General features: G+C 41.1%; 1 protein-coding gene across 10 annotated transcripts in view; it reads left to right on the top strand.

Moving 5' to 3' along the window:
• LOC148892033 (VPS10 domain-containing receptor SorCS1-like) overlaps positions 1-19,403 on the top strand; it is a 147,493-nt gene that overhangs the window by 83,385 nt on the left and 44,705 nt on the right. For all 10 annotated transcript variants that reach the window (XR_016116132.1, XR_016116131.1, XM_089005432.1 and 7 more), the window contains exons 12-18: positions 792-868; positions 3,404-3,495; positions 3,839-3,946; positions 4,825-4,942; positions 7,087-7,217; positions 8,347-8,460; positions 16,015-16,186. Coding sequence is in view for 8 of the 10 variants with exons in the window: in XM_089005432.1 (XP_088861558.1) it covers positions 792-868; positions 3,404-3,495; positions 3,839-3,946; positions 4,825-4,942; positions 7,087-7,217; positions 8,347-8,460; positions 16,015-16,186 (812 nt within the window). In the remaining 2 variants the exon portion in view is untranslated. The remainder of the gene's footprint in view (positions 1-791; positions 869-3,403; positions 3,496-3,838; positions 3,947-4,824; positions 4,943-7,086; positions 7,218-8,346; positions 8,461-16,014; positions 16,187-19,403) is intronic.

The raw sequence follows: 19,403 nt of genomic DNA, 5'->3' as shown, positions 1-19,403 counted from the left end.
CAACTGTACAATCAACTGTATTGTAATCTTGGATTAGAACATAGTACTTTGTGGAGATTACAAATAAAATAAATTGGGTTGTCTCTTTCCCTCTCTCTCTCTCTTGCTCTCTCGCTCTCTCTTGCTCTCTCCTCTCTCTCTCTCTCTCTCTCTCTCTCTCTCTCTCTCTCTCTCTCTCTCGCTTTCCCCATCTCTTTCTCTATCTCTTTCGCACTCTCTCTTTCTCTCTCTCACGCAGTTTCTGCGTAAGAGACACAACTTAAATTTTAGAGACACATCTGAGAGCTTTAATAGGGCACCGATGCACAGCCGCCTCGGGTCTCATCCTGTCCGCACCGCGGCCGGCGGCAGTGGACACGACCCCCTCCGGTGCCAGCACACCATCGATTGCTGTGCAAGAGTAAAATGCTCGCTGGCTGGCCAACCTTGTCGTACGCGTTACCGGGCTGCTAGCGTGTTGCGGTGCCAGGCGTAGAATTAAAATAAAACATGTAAAAAAATGTGAAGCAATAAGGTAGTACAATTTAAAAAAAATATAAAAAATAGGGTCTGGCGGTCGTGGTCATAAGTATGGGGGGTCATAAGGCACGCCGGTCGTCAGTTGGATGTTCCCTGTATAGTAAATAAAGTGCTAAAAAAGTTGGATCAAGTTACTCCTAAACATGACGTCACTACAGACAATCTGTTTCTCCCAAAGAATGCTGACAAGGCACTTGCTGAAAACGAATTTTGCAACACATTTTTACATTTTTGTAAAATGTAAATGTAAATGTCTTTTGTTTGTATGACAGGTTCCGTCGGTTCTGAGCTGACCACCAGCAACGTCAGTGTGTACATCACCTCAGATGCAGGAAACACATGGAGACAGGTGGACTATGTGCACATTTTATGCTATTATTCGCAAATATTTTCTTGTGCACCTTTTTGGGGTGCATTGCTTTTATATGTGAGAGAAAAAGGCAAGTCAAACAAGTCAGGAGGAATCTATATGATAATAAAATGAGACAATCCACTATTGGAGGGAAGGGGAGAATACTTTAAGATGCCTCTAATACCAAGTTTGTAAATAAAATAAAAGTAAATATAATAATATGGTGGTAGTTGAAAAAGGAAGAGTGTTGCATGACATTTAGGAAGGAGGTAAGACAAGCACTGGGTGGGCAAGAGGTCCTTCCAGATGACTGGCAAACTACAGCGAACATAATCAGAGACACAGGTCGGAAAGTACTTGGTGTATCGAGTGGAAGAAAGGTAGATAAGGAGACATTGGTGGTGGAACGGGGACGTGCAGGAGTGTGTACAGAGAAAGAGGTTAGCAAAGAAGAAGTGGGACACTGAGAGGACGGACGAGAGTACACAGCAGTACAAGGAGATGCAGCGCACGGTTAAAGTAAAGGTGGCAAAGGCCAAACAAGAGGCCTATGATGACGTATATGCTCGGCTGGACAGCAAGGAAGGTGAGACTGATCTTTAGAGGCTGGCGAGACAGAGAGACAAAGATGGTAAGGACCTGCAGCAGGTTCGGGTGATTAAGGATAGAGATGGCAATGTATTAACAGGTGCCAGTAGTGTGATGGCAAGATGGAAAGAGTACTTTGAAGAATTGATGAATGAGGAAAATGAGAAGGAACAAAGAGTAGAAGACGGGACTGTTGTGGACCAAGACGTAGCAAGCATTAGTAAGGATGAAGTGAGGAGGGCGCTGAAGAGGATGAAGGGGGGAAAGGCACTCGCGCCTGATGATTTACCAACAGAGGTATTGGGTTACACTTGGTCTCCATTCTTCAGGCATCTGTTCACCATCTAAGATCTTGTTGAATAACCCAGTCAGGAACACCACCGCCACCTCTTCAAGACACTTCCATACCTTGATTGGTAAATTATCATCCCCGTGTGCCTTTCCGCCCTTCATCCTCTTCAGCGCCCTCCTCACTTCATCCTTGCTAATGTTTGCTACGTCTTGGTCCACAACAGTCACGTTGTTGGAATCTAATTCCTGTTTCTCTTCTGGTTCGGAGTTCAACAGAGTTTTATGACGAAATGCCAGCGGGGACGATTGATAGAGTGTTTTTATTCACATTCGTATACATTATGTTATTCCATGTTTAGCTTCGTACATTTTATGTTATTTCATGTTTAGATCAGTACATATTATGTTATTGCATGTTTAATTTAGTCTACATTGCTCTATGAAGCTTATTAGTTGAATCGTTGTGAAAGCAGAATGTAACAAGTATCAACTTTCAGTCTGAATGTTCTCCCAACAAACTTGTCCGTAGCTGATTGGACAACAGATCGCTGCTGTGTGACTTCCAATACTTGTCCGTAGCTGATTGGACAACAGATCGCTGCTGTGTCTTTTCAAAACTCGGTTGAGCGGGAGGGCTCACTTCTCTTTGTGCTTTTGTTCGTGCTCTTAGCTCCTCGCTCCAACGAGAGATGTTCTCTTTTTGTTTCACTAGAATAAAGTAGCTTTTTGTTCACCATCTATCGTCCTCGCTGATTCAAATACACTGTAGAGGAAAGCACTGAAGAGGAAAGCATACATGTTTGCAATCGATTAAAGAATTATATGTGCCATTTTGAGGCAACATTCGGGGAACATCTCTCACCCCATGGCGAGCTCATGGCCAGCTCCGTTTCTTATATGGCGCTTGAATGCCCTCTTTTGGCGGCTTTTGTTAATGCAGTTCGTTTTGTTAATGCAGTTTTTTGTAACTCCCGAGAATATCGATATAACGAGACTTTTTTGTTTTGGGCGAAAAATTATGGAAATCCTCACAGTTATGTCAAATCAGAGATCAGCCAAGCAGCAAAAAAATCCTGCTGAGTTATAAGTTCTCATTGCATTGTATTTACAACATAGCACATGTAGCAATTCTACAAATATAAATATATAAATATTCTTCCAAGCATGGAATTTAAACCTCATGAACCTTTTTATTGGAGTTCATCAGTATTTCACAGCACAATATAAAGCACAATGCATCCTGATTTATATTTCACAACATATGCAGCTGTAAACAGTTAACAAAGTAAGCTATTCTACATTTTGCTCACACCATGTCAATGGAAATCCTTTAGTTCAATTGATCCAGATGTTTTTATTTAGTAAGACCTGTTTCCATTCAATCTAGTCTTCACAGGAGTACACAGGCAATCATTGCTGTAGATAGGAAGCAGACAGTAAAACGTCTTTGCTACTTTTTGAAAATTACAAATAAAATGCATTGCGTTATCTCTCTCTCTGTCTGTCTGTCTCTCTCTCTCTCTCTCTCTCTCTCTCTCTCTCTCTCTCTCTCTCTCTCTCTCTCTCTCTCGCTCTCACTCTCGCTCTTGCTCTCTTTCTCTCTTTCTCTCGCTCTCACTCTCGCTCTCTCTCTCACACATGCTGGTCCTGAAGATATTCAATGAAGAGTATGCAGTGCTGTATCTTGACCAAGGAGGAGCTCTGGTTGCAATAAGGCATACTCCACTCCCCATCAGACATTTGTGGTGAGTAATGATGACAGAAATGCAATCATTCACTGCATGACTCACTCCTGGAGATGAACCTAATGTGTAAAGTTCATCAAACAAAAACTAATGGGTTTATCAAAAAACCACGGTGAACATTGTTATAGTGGGTTGAAGTCCTTGCAAACCACAAACAAAATCTGCATTGAATTGTCAATTGACTGCAGATTCCTCTATTATAATTTATACTCTCAAGCTGCTAGTGATTTCTTCATTTGAGCCCTGTGCAGACTATGACATCTAGTTATGAGACACCATTCAGGGTCGTGAGCTTTTGTAGACAGTGTGAGCCGCAAATATAATTTGATGTTTGTGTTTCCAGGTTGAGCTTTGATGAAGGACGACAGTGGATCAAGTACAGCTTCACCAACACACCTCTGTTTGTAGATGGTGTGCTAGGAGAGCCTGGCGAAGAGACACTAATCATGACGTGAGTGAAGATCTGTCATCAAATCAATCCATCCACCACACATCACAAAAAAAAATATATAAATGCTTTTGCCCAACGTGATAACCCCGATCGGATGTTCGCATCTGTTTCCAAGTCATTCATTAATCAGTCTCGATCGTTCTCTTTTCAACACAAACAAGGTCTTGGCACCGTGCAAACTGTTTGGACAGAAAGCACGAGCATGATTGTTCATTTAAAAAAGACTTGATCTGTGGCTGAGTCATTGCGTAGAGAAACACATTCATAAATCATCCTGTTGCGGTCACTCGATGTGTGTGGTGTGTGTTGAATAGCACAGTATAATTCCCTGATTTCAGAAGGTTGGCTGGGATATGAATGCAATCAGAAGTCTATGTGATTCAATACTGGCATGAAGAAAATGTCTCACAATCGTCTCATTGTGGAGAAAACACATTTACATTTTTTTTAGCAAAAGAAAAACAAGGTGTTTTCATGAAGCTATCAGCCTGAATTACCATAGCTTTATATATATATGTGTATATATATATATATATATATATATATATATATATATATATATATATACCTCAGCTTACGAACACCTTACCTTACGAACTTTTCGGTTTACGAACGTCAAATTTATGAAAATCTGATCTGGTGGAGTGATCTTCGGATCTTCGGCGGAAGCACATGACTGAACAGCGCTCCAGCCGGCGCACCTTTCCACACCCCCTCTCTCTCAATTCACACGTTGATCGCCTCCAAGGAGCTTTTTGTATATATATATAGTAAGAATATACAGCAACATTCTATTTTTTTCTTCTTTTGGCAGTATGATGTGGCATCATTTTATGTAATCATCAGAGTTATGCACATCTTTTGTTTTTTTCCCCTAGGATATTTGGACATGTCAGTCATCGCTCGGAGTGGCAATTGGTGAAAATAGACTTTAGGTCTATTTTCAACAGGAGATGCACAGATGCAGACTATCAGACATGGCACCTTCACAATCAGGTATCATGCCAGCACAAAAATACCAACTGATTGTACCAATAGAGCAATGGTACATGATTTCTCACTTGTCCTTGCTCTGCAGAACGAGCCTGAGCAATAACCGATGCTATTAGTGCTTATTCAATCATTTAGCCTGTGCACTGGTGCAGATTGTTAATTTCTGAAAAACAAATTACTGTAATTGTTCCTAATAATTAAATGATTTAAGATGTAAAATTCCTGTTGTTTATTTCCTTGTGTACAATAATTTGTCAATCGGAAATATATTGAGAATTTACTGCTAGTAGGTTGCATTTTCATCACATTTAATTTAGCATGTTTTTGAGTCTATTTTTGTTGACCACACAAGAAAAAAAACGTTTTATGTTGAGCATCACATTCACTCCCTGTGCCAAATGTTAAGCAAACGATGTGACACTGAAACCAAGGTAGGGGTTGAAATGTGTTTCCTGTTGTCATTGTCAATCGCTACTGATAAGACCACTTTGTAGTGTGAAACATTTTACCAGGAATGTAAAAATGATGTATTGTTCAGCTTGTTCTTTTATTACAAGGGACATTCAATCAGGATTTTTCATGGTTCGATGCATGGGCATTGTTGTACAATAGATCGGAAGATTGCAATACAATCAGTGGCAGGGCCACAATCCGTGGCTACCTTTGAAATCATCAATAGATGACGAACTTCCAGGTTGCGTCTTGACGATATCTGAGTGAATTTGCCGTACTTTCTGGGGTCTGTCTCAGTCTCGGCTTTTCGTTAATCCAAGTTAACAGACGTCTGTGGCAGCTCTCTGTCGTACAGGAGTGGTCCATCGATGAAAAGGTTTCTTCAGCCGTCATCTGTTCTTCTTTGAAGGTGTTGGACAGCAGAAAAATGACGACCAGCTCCAGTGAGTCGATGAGAAGGTTTCTTCAGCCGTCATCTGTACAAATTTGAACAGATGACGGCTGAAGAAACCTTCTCATCGATGGACCACTGCTGTACGACTGAGAGCTTACACAGATGTACAGCTCCGGTGAGGAATGAATCAGCTCGTTTCCACAGGCTGATACATTCTTTCCATGGAGTTTGCCTCCCTCTGCTGGCGGCTTTTGGGTGTAAGACATGGTTTAAAAAACAGTACAGAAAAATACATTGACCTGATGGAAAGACGCTACAATGCGTCTTTTTTACGGTGAGGAGGCGGTCCTTTTCTGACGTCACGTACGGACTCGTCACCAACTCAAAAACAAGACTTCCTGAATGTTCAGCGCGAGTCTTAAAACGTAAAATATAGCTATATGCGGTGGAATCTTATTAAAGTACGCCCAGTAGAAGTCATTTGAAGCCATTTTACAAATTATGGACACACCTTGTCCGGAGACGTCGGTTGTCCTTTAAGGGAAGGATTTTGCTGTTTCACGAAAATAGCTTCTTTTACTCCCCTTTCAAGCCATCTATTTTCTTTCGCTAAGATTTTAACCTCATTGTCGTCAAATGAGTGCTTGCTAGCCTAGAGTTGCATATGTACTACCAATTGAGGCCCACTAGTATTATCCCTGTGCTGTTGATAGTATTTTTTTGAGAATTTGTTTAGTCTCCCCTATGTATTGTTCTTTACAATTTTCATGTTTACAATATATTGAATAAATTGCATTACTTTGTTTTTCATTTGGCAGCCTATCTTTTGGATGCACTCATTTTTGTGTTCATCAGTTTGAAATAAGTAGGAATTTTGTGTTGCCAAAGGACTCTTTGTAGTTTTTCAGAAACTCCTGCAATGTAAGGCACTGCTACTCATCTCCTTTTAGGATCTTCAGAATTGTTGGTTTCATTCCCTATTCTTACCTTTTGACATTTGTTAAAAGACCACTGAGGGTAACCACAGTTTGTGAGTGCTCTCCTGATATGTTTTGACTCATTTTATCTACCTTCTCCTTCTCTATCAATGAGAATCACCAAAGATGTGAAATGGTGTTGAGTGAAGCATAATCCCAAAAACAGATTTGCATGGCATTCCACACTTAATCTTAATTCAGATGCATATTTCCATATGGTATGATACATACATGAATGAGATCCTCCAAATTCTTATTCATGGCAGACGTGAGAGTTGGAAAACATGTGTCGTTAATCTTCTTTGAAATGCACCCACCCATAGGGGGAGACCTGCCTGATGGGAGTGAAAAGAATATATAGGAAGTTGAAGCCCACGTCCAGGTGTGTGGGAAAGCAATACTCGGTTTCAATGTCATTGGGCCCCTGTGACTGCACACAGGCTGACTTTGAATGGTAAGCTTTTATTTAACCCTATGTCTTCAACACGGTGTATTACAACACACTTGACAAACATTAATGAGTAGTACAACTCAGACTGATGTAAAAATGTGTACTGGACCGATGGACTACCTGCACATAAACACTTCCTCACATTCTCTGCCTCTGCCATCAAGTCAACACATGTCCTGTGTTGAAACTCTCTGCACCAAAATTGATGTCATAATTCCAGACAATACCTCCAAATCCGACACGATGGTGGGCATACCCTTCTGCTACTCATCTGCCCTTGGTATACTCCTCACTTACAGTGATCCCTTGCCTGTCATGTGTGTGCTCTTGTCTTTGGACTTTTCATTTATTTGCTACTTTGTTTTTTTGTTTTTCGGGTCTTGGTTTGTGTTTTTGTTTTTGAGTTAGGAAACTAAATACACTCAAAGTAACGAGACAACAGGAAACACCTGGACAAGACACACAGGGTCGAGGGACCTGATTGGTACATAAACATCAGCGAAATAAAATCAAAACACTATACCAGCTGTCTTCGGGCCTTAGGCAGGGGACATCCTGAAACAGTTGGCAGCCAATCGCAGGGCACAGAGAGACGAACAACCAACTGCGCTCACACAGGTGGAAAATTCAGAGTGTTCAATAAGCCTGCCAGCCATGTTTTTGGGAGGATTGTGGGAGGAAAACCAGAGTACCCAGGGAAACCCCACAGCAAGAACATGCAAACTTCATATAGCAAGACCACAGCCCTCATCAAATGCACAACCGCTGCACTGTGAGATCGATATGTTATCCAACCACACACACACACGCACGCACGCACGCACGCACGCACGCACGCACACACACACACACACACACACACACACACACACACGCACTCAATGATGGATTGAGGTTAATGTAACACTTTCATTAAAATGTCAAAATATTATGCAGTGTCAGTACGCTCTATTGGTGAATACTGAAACGTTGGTTCTTGTCTGGATGGAAACTTTTTTGTTTTTTGTGCTCCCCTAGCTACTGCAGTACACCTGAAACAGGGAAATGCCCAATTTGACACCAACACAGGCACTGTAAAAAGAGGCTGGTGTGCCTGTTCAAAATTAAATTGTTTCTGTTCGGATCCTTTCAGTGATTATGGCTACGACCGACGGACGGATGGCAAGTGTACGCCTGCCTTTTGGTTCCATCCGTCAGTGATGTCCAGGAGTTGCACCACAGGGATGACCTTCTTGAACAGCACTGGGTAAACACAGGCTAAGATCTGAATCAAAGTCTTTGGTTAAATGTGTAGCTCAAGATACTGTACGTTAAAGTGTCCAATGGCCAATGACAAATTGAGCGACATGAGGGCTGGAGGTTACAGACTGATGTTAATTATGCAACCAACTTTATTGAATGAAAGTGTATGAAATTAATAGCGCCTTGAAACCTAATTAAATGGAACTTCCTGTAAATGCTTGACTGAAAGAGAAAAGTCTTGGTTGTACTGTAAATCAAGACAAGAAATATCAATGATCAAAAAGAAAATGATTAATTTTAGATTATTTACAGTACAAACCAATAAAATGACACTTCCCACATTTTATTTTTGACAACCAAAATATGTCAAAAATATACATAATCCACCCCACAATACTTCTCATTGATGTCTCAGCTCTAATTGCATTTGAGATGAAAACTAGATTGGGTTTGTCAAATGTACTTGAGTGGTGAAATTAATCGAGCACAATGTGTAAAGACAAAAAAAAAAAAAACATAAAATGCTGTTGAATAAATGCATTTTTTTGCTTTTTTTTTTACTGATGCCATTGTGCAGGGTAACAAAACATCACATTTTATTGACACGTACAGTAAAGTCTCGTTATATCGATATTCAAGGAGTCCGAAAAAATATCGATATAACCAGCACTATCAATATATCCGACCCTGTTTGCATGTAATTTTCTCCGTGCATGCATAGAAATAGTATCGGTATAACCGGGACTATCGATATATCCGATATCGATATAACGAGACTTTACTGTATATAGTATTTCACAATATTGCAAAGGTGGCATTCCTTCACCAGTTGCATGAAAATGTGGGCTACATCAAAAACAGCCAACATGCATGATGTATGTAATCTTAAATTCTAGCCAGGATCGCTTAATTTTCTATGCAACTGCGTAGGCCCTGGGGGTGGAATTGGTTGGGTATTATGTTTCTGTTTTGATCATGTTTGTTTTTTTCCCTTATGTGCCCTGTTTGTCACCACCAGTTGTCATTCTCAGTGTCCCTTGTGTTTAACCAAGCAGCTTCCTCAACCCTTTGTGTGTTTTCCAGGTGTTTCTCATTGTCTCGTCTCTTTGCTTGTATTTAGTTCCCTGAGTTCTGTCTGTCTTGGTTGGGTCTTTGCGAGTTGCGAATATGTGAGTATCTTGTGCTCCGCTTCTGTTAAGTTTTGTTTTCTTTCACAGGCTACTTTTGTTACTTTGACTTTCCCTGTTACTTTGAGTACTTTGAGCCTGTTTGCATTTTTTGTGAAATACCTTTTGGTCAATCCACCTGGCTCCTTCCAGCGTCTTGCCTTGTTTTGGGGGTCCTTCACCAACTCCCACCATGCAAGCTGTGACACCTTTCGTGCTTTTTGTGAATATTTTGTAAATATATGTATACCGTATTTTCCGGAGTATAAAGCGGATTAAACGCACCGGAGTATAAGGCTCACCTTTCAAAATTCGCACATTTCCAATTTCCAATAATATAATATCTAAATATGTAAATGTTTTCCAGATATAAGGCACACATACAAGGCACACATGCATGTATCTTTTTGAAGAAAATGAAGGCTTTTGGGTGCCACTTATACATCGGAAAAAATGGTACTTAAAAAATAATGTGCTGTCCTTTTTTTAACTTTTTTTGTAAATTATATATCTGTTGTTTTCAATTCACTGAAAGTCCGTCAGAAGTAGACATATGTTTAAAAAACCAAACAAAAAACAAAAAAATGACAAATCGTGTTTATGTCTTTAAGTCCCACAGACCCCAAATACATTGTTCCTTAATTTTTTATTTCACCAATCACTCTTTTGTTTTTGTGTTTTGTATGCATGTCATTGTGATGCACATTCAGAATCAGAATAAGAAAACGTTTATTCGTCCCACAATGGGGAAATTTGCAGTCCACAGCAGCAATTTGAAAGGGGATGGGGTGAAAGGATAGAAAACAACATATTCTAAGCATAGTAAAATAAAAATGTCAACTGTATACTGTAAATGTGCAAAACCGTTTCATAAAAAAAAAAACTGTACATAGTGCATGAAGTATCAAGAAAGGCATATTGATATATGTAGCTGTATTGCATCAACCCATATTTACAAGTGTCCAGTTTTTTTTTTCACATGTGATCATTGAGAGTTGCAAAAAGCCTGACAGCAGTTCGTAGGAACGAGCGGCGGTACCTCTCCTTCTTGCAGCGCGGGTGCAATAGTCTCTGGCTGACGGAGCTACCCAGTGCTGTCAGGGTGGGCAGGAGGGCGTGGGAGGGGCTGTCCATCATAGCTTTTAGTTTAGCAAGCGTCCATCTGTTGCCCACCTCCTCCAGAGAGTCCAGTGAGCAGCCCACGACAGAACTGGCCCTCTTGACAAGGCGCTCCAGTCTTTTCCTGTCCCGGGTAGTGATGCTGCTTGACCAGCAGACAATTCCTTAGTGGATGGCTGAAGCCACCACAGAGTCATAGAAAGTCTTTAGGAGTGACCCCTGAACCCCAAAAGACCTGGGTCCTGAGTAGGAAGAGGTAACTCTGTCCCTTTTTGATTAGGGCGTCCGTGTTTGTAGTCCCGTCCAGTTTATTGTTGAGAATAACACCCAGGTACTTGTAGGAGGTCACCCTCTCAATGTCCGAACCCTGGATGTTCAATGGTGCAGGTGAGGATTGTTTCCTGCAGAAGTCCACCACCTTGGTTTTCCCTGTGTTGATCTGGAGGTGATTCTGCTGGCCCCAGTCCACAAAGTCCTTTGTCAATCCCCTGTACTCCCGATCATTTCCCTCTGTAATGAAGCCAACAACAGCTGAGTCGTCAGAGAACTTCTGAAGGTGGCAGGTTGGGGTGTTGTAGTTGAAGTCCGAGATGTAGAGGGTGAAGAGGAATGGAGCCAGGACTGTCCCCTGCGGCGCTCCGGTGCTGCAGAGAAGCCTGTCTGACTCACAGTTCTTTACTCTCATGTACTGTGGCCTGTTTGTGAGTTAATCTGTAATCCAAAATGTGAGGTGGTGGTCAACTCCGGTATGCTGTAGCTTGTGCGCCTGTAGATTTGGCTGGATGGTGTTTCTGGGAGCATTAGAGATTTATCATAGTTTAAGTTGCTTTTGGGAGCATGTGAATATTTTGATGTCATTTCAAACGTGTAAAAAGCATATTATTTCAGTTCCATCATGCCATTCACTTCATCCATGAGCGCCAGCTGGTCAGGAAAAAGCTCACCGATTATCATGGCAGCATCACAATGATATTCATAAGGCAAGATTTAGGAAGTCCACTGTGTACTTACCAGCTCAAAGCTGGCAGCATTTGGAACCCCTTTTTTGTCAATTCAATTGAGAATTGACAAAAGCTCTGTATGACTTGATTTTGTTAGCTGTTTTAAGACAAGATAAAAAAGGCTTTAATGGTCCCGCAATGGCAAAATTTCCAATGTCTTCTTCTTTTTCTTTCGGCTTTTCCCTTCAAGGGGTCAGCGAATCAGTGTCCATCTTCAGAGGTTTGATTCGCATGTTTGTTTTGGCCAAGCTTTTACGTCGGATGCCCTTCCTGACACAACCCTCTGTATTTATCCGGGCTTGGCACAAGAAGACTTATGTCCCTTTGTGGCTACAAAACAAGCAATTCACTCAGTAAAAGGCTCCTAAACACAAACTGGTCATCGGTGCAGCAACATTCAAAAAAGCAAAAAACTATACTCACCATTTGACGACAAATAATATACTGTACGTGATAATCGCAAAATTATGTATGTGAGCTTGTTAAAAAAGTGGAGGTAAAGCAGCAAAATTGAAAAAAAAAAGGGCGGGGGTGGTTCGAAAAAGAAAAACAAAGTATTGCAGGCACAAAAATGATTCATAAGACTAAAGTGTACAACTACACAAACATCTCATCTCATTTTCCGTACCGCTTATTGCTCATTAGGGTCGCGGGGGTTGCTGGAGCCTATCTCAGCTGTCTTCGGGCACAAGGCGGGGGACACCCTGAATTGGTTGCCAGCCAATCGCAGGGCACACAAAGACATACAACAGTCACTCCCACACTCACACCTAGGGACAATTTGGAGTGGTCAATCTGTCTCCCATGCATGTTTTTGGAGTGTGGGAGGAAACCGGAGGACCCGGAGAAAACCCACGCGGGTCCGGGGAGAACATGCAAACTCCAAACAGGGAGGCCGGACCGGGACGCGAACCGGCGACCTCTGCGTGCTCACCACTCGACTACCGCCCCTCTACACAAAAATGAAAAAGAACATTTGTACGTAGTGTCAAAAAGAAAACAAAGTATTGCGTGTACAAGAATGTGCCAGAAGACTGAACTATACCACTGGACAAAAATGTTTCAGAAAAAAAGAACTGTATGTAGTACTAAAGTATAAAATATATAAAAAGGAGCCCAAGATGGCGCCCGAGTAGCCAGCCATCAGCAAGTGCTCTGATGAGCCTTGCTTTTTTTTTTTTGTTTTTGTCTTGTTTTTGTGTTATCTTTTGTCACTTGTGTTGTTGTGCGTCGTGTGGAACGGATACGGATTGTTTTTCAGCATTTTTGACCACGACATTCATCAAGGAGGAGACTGTGCTGAGCGGTTGCGCCTTTTCGGCAGCATGAATATGCCAGTACTGTTTTTGAATGGGAGGAATGTCGGTGCCATTCGACTGGCTTCGCTGGACACCAAAGGGGCCATTGTGCGTTTTTTGCGCCTGTAATGGGCAGCATCTTCACAGCCCCGCTTTGTTCAGCGGAAGGTCGGTGCTGTTGGACAGTCTGCGGTTGGATGGATGCATGGCTTGAGGAACCCGCGATAAGAAGAAAGCAGCATCAGCACAGAGCGCCGATGCGTATATGGAACTGTCGCGGGATGGAATTGAAGCTGATTTATGGGGGACAGGAGATGTGAGACGATCTCTTTTCGTCAATGGATGCTACAGCTGCGTTTTTGCTTTCAACATTTAGCTTGTAGTCGACGTGCACATTCCACCATGATGTCCCTGATCCACTGGTGAAGAGACGCTTTGATGCTCTCCTCTTTCATCTGGAACTGCTTTATGTAACAAAGACGGTACAGAAAGTGCTTAAGAATGAATGTCTCTCTGTATCTTTGTGTTGTCATGTTATTTGTTATTTAGTTTTTTTTTTGTTCTTTTGACTTCAAGACGGCGCCGCGAGAGTGGCTGCCTTTCCAGCAGCTCCTGTGTTTTGCTTTTCTACTTTCGTTTCTTTCATAACTTTGCTGCTGTGAAATGTAAATTTCTCCACTGCAAGACTAATGAAGGCAAATCCAATCCAATCCAATATGCTCTAGATAGAAGCATATATGCAGCTGTATTTATTTTACGTAAGGTGGTTGGGCTATTTACAATGTACAGTATGAGTTCAGCCTGACAGCAGTCGGTAGGAACGAGCGGCAGGATATCTGTGCTGTGCATAGACAACTAGCGTGCACATGCAAAAAAGCAGTCACAAAGATAGTAGAAAGCACCAGGGAGTAAGACTAACATGAAGTCTCAATCATGCTGAGTCAAATGCCAAAGTGTACAAGTGAGTTTTGAGGCGGTTGTAAAAATGTGCAAAATTCAAATTCCATTTTTACAACACATTCAGAACAATTAACTCAAAAATAAAATGTAGTAACACAAAACATTATCAAGACATCAATCGTCTCTCCCGTTTTTCCAGAAATTTACATTTGAACAAAAGTTTAAACTCCAAAATGGCACCTTGTCAGGTTATCATCAAGGTTGTTGCATCCTTTCACAATAGTGGTAGGCCATTTGCGGCTATGAAATTTTCTGGGACCCATGACAAGACCAAATTTATAATAATAATAATAATACATTTTATTTCAAGCGCCTTTCAAAACACCCAAGGACACTTCACAATAAAAACAATAGAACACAGCACATAACAATAAAACCATAAGTAAAATGATAAATAATAAAATAGAGAGAATTAGACATTGAAAGCAATTTTAAACAAATGGGTTTTGAGATGAGCCTTGAAAATAGGGAGGGAGTCAATATTACGGATGTTGGGTGGGAGTGAATTCCAGAGTTTGGGAGCAGAGCGGCTGAAAGCTCTGCATCCCATCGTGGTGAGACGGGCAGAGGGCACATAGAGGTGAAGGGAGGATGAGGATCTGAGGGACCGAGAGGGAACAGAGATTTGAAGCAGGTCAGAAAGATAGGGAGGAGCAAGGTTATGGATGGCTTTGAAAGTAAACAGAAGTATTTTGAATTCGATACGATGTTTAACCGGTAGCCAGTGGAGTTGCTGGAGTACAGGGGTGATGTGGTGAAAGGAGGGGGTTCTAGTGATGATCCGGGCTGAAGAATTTTGGACGAGTTGGAGTTTATGGATAAATTTCTGATTGACACCGAAGAGGAGTGCGTTGCAATAATCGATGCGGGAGGTGACAAGACTGTGGATAAGGATAGCAGCGGAGTGAGGGGTGAGCGAGGGACGGAGACGGTTAATATTACGGAGGTGGAAATAAGCAGACCGAGTAATGTTATTAATATGGGAGTGAAAGGAAAGTGAGCTATCGAGGATGACACCCAGACTCTTGACCTGAGGGGAGGGGGACACGGTAGAACTGTCAATGGTGAGGGAGAAACTGTTAGTTTTGTGGAGGGTGGATTTGGTACCGACAAGAAGAAGTTCAGTTTTTTCACTGTTGAGCTTGAGAAAGTTATGGGAAAGCCAGGATTTAATTTCTGAGAGGCAACATGAGAGGGATGAAGGTGGAAGAGAAGCGTCGGGTTTGCTGGAGAGGTAGAGTTGGGTGTCATCCGCGAAGCAGTGAAAGTGAATGCCAAACTTACGGAAAATATTGCCAAGAGGAAGTAGGTAGATAATAAAGAGAAGTGGCCCCAGGACAGACCCTTGAGGCACACCAGAGGACACCGGAGAGGACCGTGAGGTGAACGAGTTGATTTGGATGAATTGTGCGCGATCAGAGAGATAGGAGTGAAACCAGCGGAGTGGGGTGTGGCTGATGCCTAGGGTGGAAAGTCTGTCGAGAAGGATAGGGTGGGAAATGGTGTCAAAAGCTGAGGTCAGGTCGAGAAGAATGAGGATGGAGAGTGAACCGGCATCGGCATTTATCTACTACTAAAAATTATATTTGACATGGGCGATACAATTATTTAAAAAAGGTAAAGGTGAGCACCTAACCTAGCCGGTTAATTCCTAAATGCTCGAAGCAAGCACCCCTGGAACCCCGATACTTAGCCGATAACATGCAACAAAATTATACTAGAAAAATACTAAATTTGCGAATTAGGAAACTTAACATAGAGATAAAAAACAAACAGTCAGAAATCGAATCTTATTATCAACGATTACAAACTGAACTTACCCACAAACGTCCGACACCTTGTAGTATGATGACTAACGGCATTCAAAACATGTTCTACTTTCAATAATTCCTCGCGGTATATGAGATTTTGTTTGTGAGAATCGCCTAATTGTATTTTTAGGCTTGTGCCTCATAACCACATTTGCATTTCTTTAATTTTGAATGTTGAATTGTATTTTGTCCCACAACACTAGCTACAGGAAGGTGGTCTCAAACAACTGTTCAGATGGAGTAATTGTTGAATATACAGCCAAGAGGATGCAATGTCCCATGCAAGCCCCGAAAGGTCTCCGCCTAGTCACCGGTGATAGTGTACTGTCAGCTAAACTGGGCACGAATGTCACCTTCCTCATTTTTCTGGAACAGGTAAGTGACATTTATTTTTCAACTTCATGGATGTAATACCTATTTCCTTTGATGCAGTGCACTTCTTCATGATCGGAAACTACTCTCATGATAATAAAGATGTTCCAAGAAAACTTCCTGGATTTCCTGTATTGCAAATGATACATTTAAATTTGAAACTGAAAAGTTTTCACCATCAAAGGGATGTCGATGCTGCCTTCCATTCGAGTCCGCCTTCTCTCCGTCACCCACGACGTTTTTTCCCATGCTTCATGTTTGATGCCATCTACATGGCAACAAAACCATATTTTTTAGTGTGCTAGGTTATACATTTGACACATATTTATGCGTCCATGTTCATAGTAATCCTTTGCCTACCCAACCGTATTATCCACTTTTGTATTAGATCACTCATCCCTCGATCCCCGCTCAAGACGTTTGTGTCACCTCCAGTTGGGCCATGAACTTTTAAAAATGAGCAAATATTTTACTTTTTTTTTCTAGCATCATAGCTATTTTTTTCGAGGTGAAAGATACATTTTGATGGCTCCGTGGGCCAGTGATAAACATGTCAACCTCAATAGTACTGAAGTAAAGTATTTCTTTCTGGCTGTGGCCTCCCTGTGCGGACTTTGCATCTTCTTCTGGCATTGTCCTCCACCAGTTTAAAAAATTGGTTGTCCAATCCTGTTGTCCAATCCAGTCTTGATATTTTTAGCAGTGTTTCATGCTTCCATGCTGATCGACTGACTTTATGAAATGTACTCAGTTCCACAAAATAAATCGAATTTCCTTCACGCAGTTTATTCGGTGTAGCAGTGTTTTTGCACCACTTTTCTGTAAATAAAACTGCAGCAACTTAATCACAGAGCAATTAAATATCTCACAGCAAGGCACGCTGCAAATGATCTGACTCTGCACAGTTAACCAGTGTGTGTGTGCACTGGGAGACTCTAACTGCATCAAGTTCCTCAAATTACAGCACAATGCCATTTTACGCACCAACATTATCAGTAGCACCATCTGTGCACACAGCGATGAACTTAACAGTCCACTTATCCAAAGCTCTTTCTCCAAAAAGTCTCACTCGTCTGTCAGTTATGGCTTGTGCTGTTCGATTAGTATCCATTTCAATTAGTCCAAGCAACTCTGGTATGAGTGAAGCAATACTGGACACTGACACGACGTAAATGATCTCCTTTTATTTTGTTATGCTTAGAATATCTTGTTTTCTATCCTTTCACCCCTACCCCAACCCCATCCCTTTTCAATTGCTGCTGTGGACTGCAAATTTCCCCATTGCGGGACGAATCAAGGTATTCTGATTCTGATTCTGCTCAGTTTGTTGTGATATCCTCTGACACCAGGTGAAAATCCATATCGGCCCGAGGAGAACATGAAAACTCCACACAGGGAGGCCGGGGCAATGTTCGAACCCACAACCTCTGCACAGTGGAGTCGATATGCTCATTACTCGACTACTCAGCCACCCTTTACCATTTTAATCACATTGAATAGGGTGTCCCCAGCCTACTGCCCAAAGAGCGCTGGGATAGGCTCGAGCACCCCCCCACACTCTAGTGAGGATGAAGTGGTTTGAAAAATGATGGAATGACCGAATAAAATGCTAAACGGAGAGAACTTAATATTAATATATTAACATCATAAGGTAGCTACCCAAAGAAGGTTACACTGACAAATGCAAACCCACCTCAGTCAATACTTCCTCTGTATTTCTTTTCTTTTTAAGTTATCAGTCATTCATCAGTTGTCAGGAAAACGGGTATCCAAGAGCGACGAACTGAGGGAATTACATCTCCAGTGACTTGTGACAAGTGAAGTGTAGTGGTGGCATAATGATACTGAGGGGGGATTTTTCAGCAGCGGGAACTTAAATAAATTAGGATAAGGTGAAATATGAAAAATGTGGCTATGAATAGTGACCACAAGAGCACTCCTGACCTCAGACTGTGGCAATAATTTAGCTTTCACAAAGACGAAAATATTGAATGAACGTTGACGACCATGCTTTAGGGCATATTCAAATACAAATTAACATTTACGGTGTTCTGCAGGAGGAGTAATTTTGAAAAGTAAAATGTTCAAAATCAGTTCATTGAATTTGTTTTTTTAAATAGGTAAACAAATAACGAACTATCAATCGTGACTGATATTATTATTAAGAAAATATATTATTATATTAAGAAAAAAACATCACCCATATCACCCATTTTTATGAAGTGCATTATGGTTGTATGATAATGATAATGGTAAAAATAAATCACCAAAGTTCTTCGGGCATGCATTAGGAGATGAAAAAAGAAATACTTGCACTGTCTCAAAATGTGGGGAAAAATGTCTCCATTTTGGGTGTACATGAACAAACGTGTGAAAGAGGCCAATTTATGAAATGTTTTTATTTTGTTTTCTTTCTATAAATACAGTTTATTCTGTTTTTTTTACATGAGCTCTTCATATTGACATGTAAATTGCAACAATCAATGTAAATGCAGCTGATACATTTGTTTATGACTGCTATCCCATAGTTGACCAGCAGTAGGCTGTGCTTTATTTTTCTTGACATTCCGTTGGATTGTTGTCACTTCCGGTACAGGATTTACTTTCCACGCTTCTTTATTTAAGTTTCATTTTACTCAGAAGACGGCGAGAATGGACATGCTTTACAGTTTGGACTGTTTTTGCAAGGAAAAGATACAAAGGACAAGGACCAAAACTTCTATTTCGGACATAAATCGGTCAAAATGGTTTGTACGATTTTATTGCATACGTTCTATTTCATTGATGTAGTCCAAATGTTTATGTGTAAAAAATAGCTGTATTTTTATACTTGTTTGTAGTTCTACGGTGGTGCTGAAGGTGTTGTGAAATCACATTCAAGAATTAACCATCAGTACAAAGAACCTGAGTCCTCTGTTTCGAATGGATGCACAATCAATAAATATTGACCGTGTTATTATATATTTGAAATTAATAACCAAGTTGTTTACGTAAAATATATATGTATATAAATCAATATGTATTGTATTGTATTGTATTGCACTAAAAGTTCTTATCCACCATGCTCAATGTGTTCGTGTATATATATATATACAGTAAAGTCTCGTTATATCGATATTCTCGGGAGTCTGAAAAAATATCGATATAACCGGACTATTGATATGTCCGATCCTGCGGGCATGTAATTTTCTCCTTGAGTTCATGGAAATAGTATCGTAAT

The sequence above is a fragment of the Hippocampus bargibanti genome, linkage group LG10 (assembly GCF_051943395.1).
Source record: "Hippocampus bargibanti isolate YZ-2025 linkage group LG10, ASM5194339v1, whole genome shotgun sequence".
NCBI classification, from domain to species: Eukaryota; Metazoa; Chordata; class Actinopteri; order Syngnathiformes; family Syngnathidae; genus Hippocampus; species Hippocampus bargibanti.
Note: the sequence above shows the minus strand (reverse complement) of the source record. Positions and strands in the feature narration are given on the sequence as shown.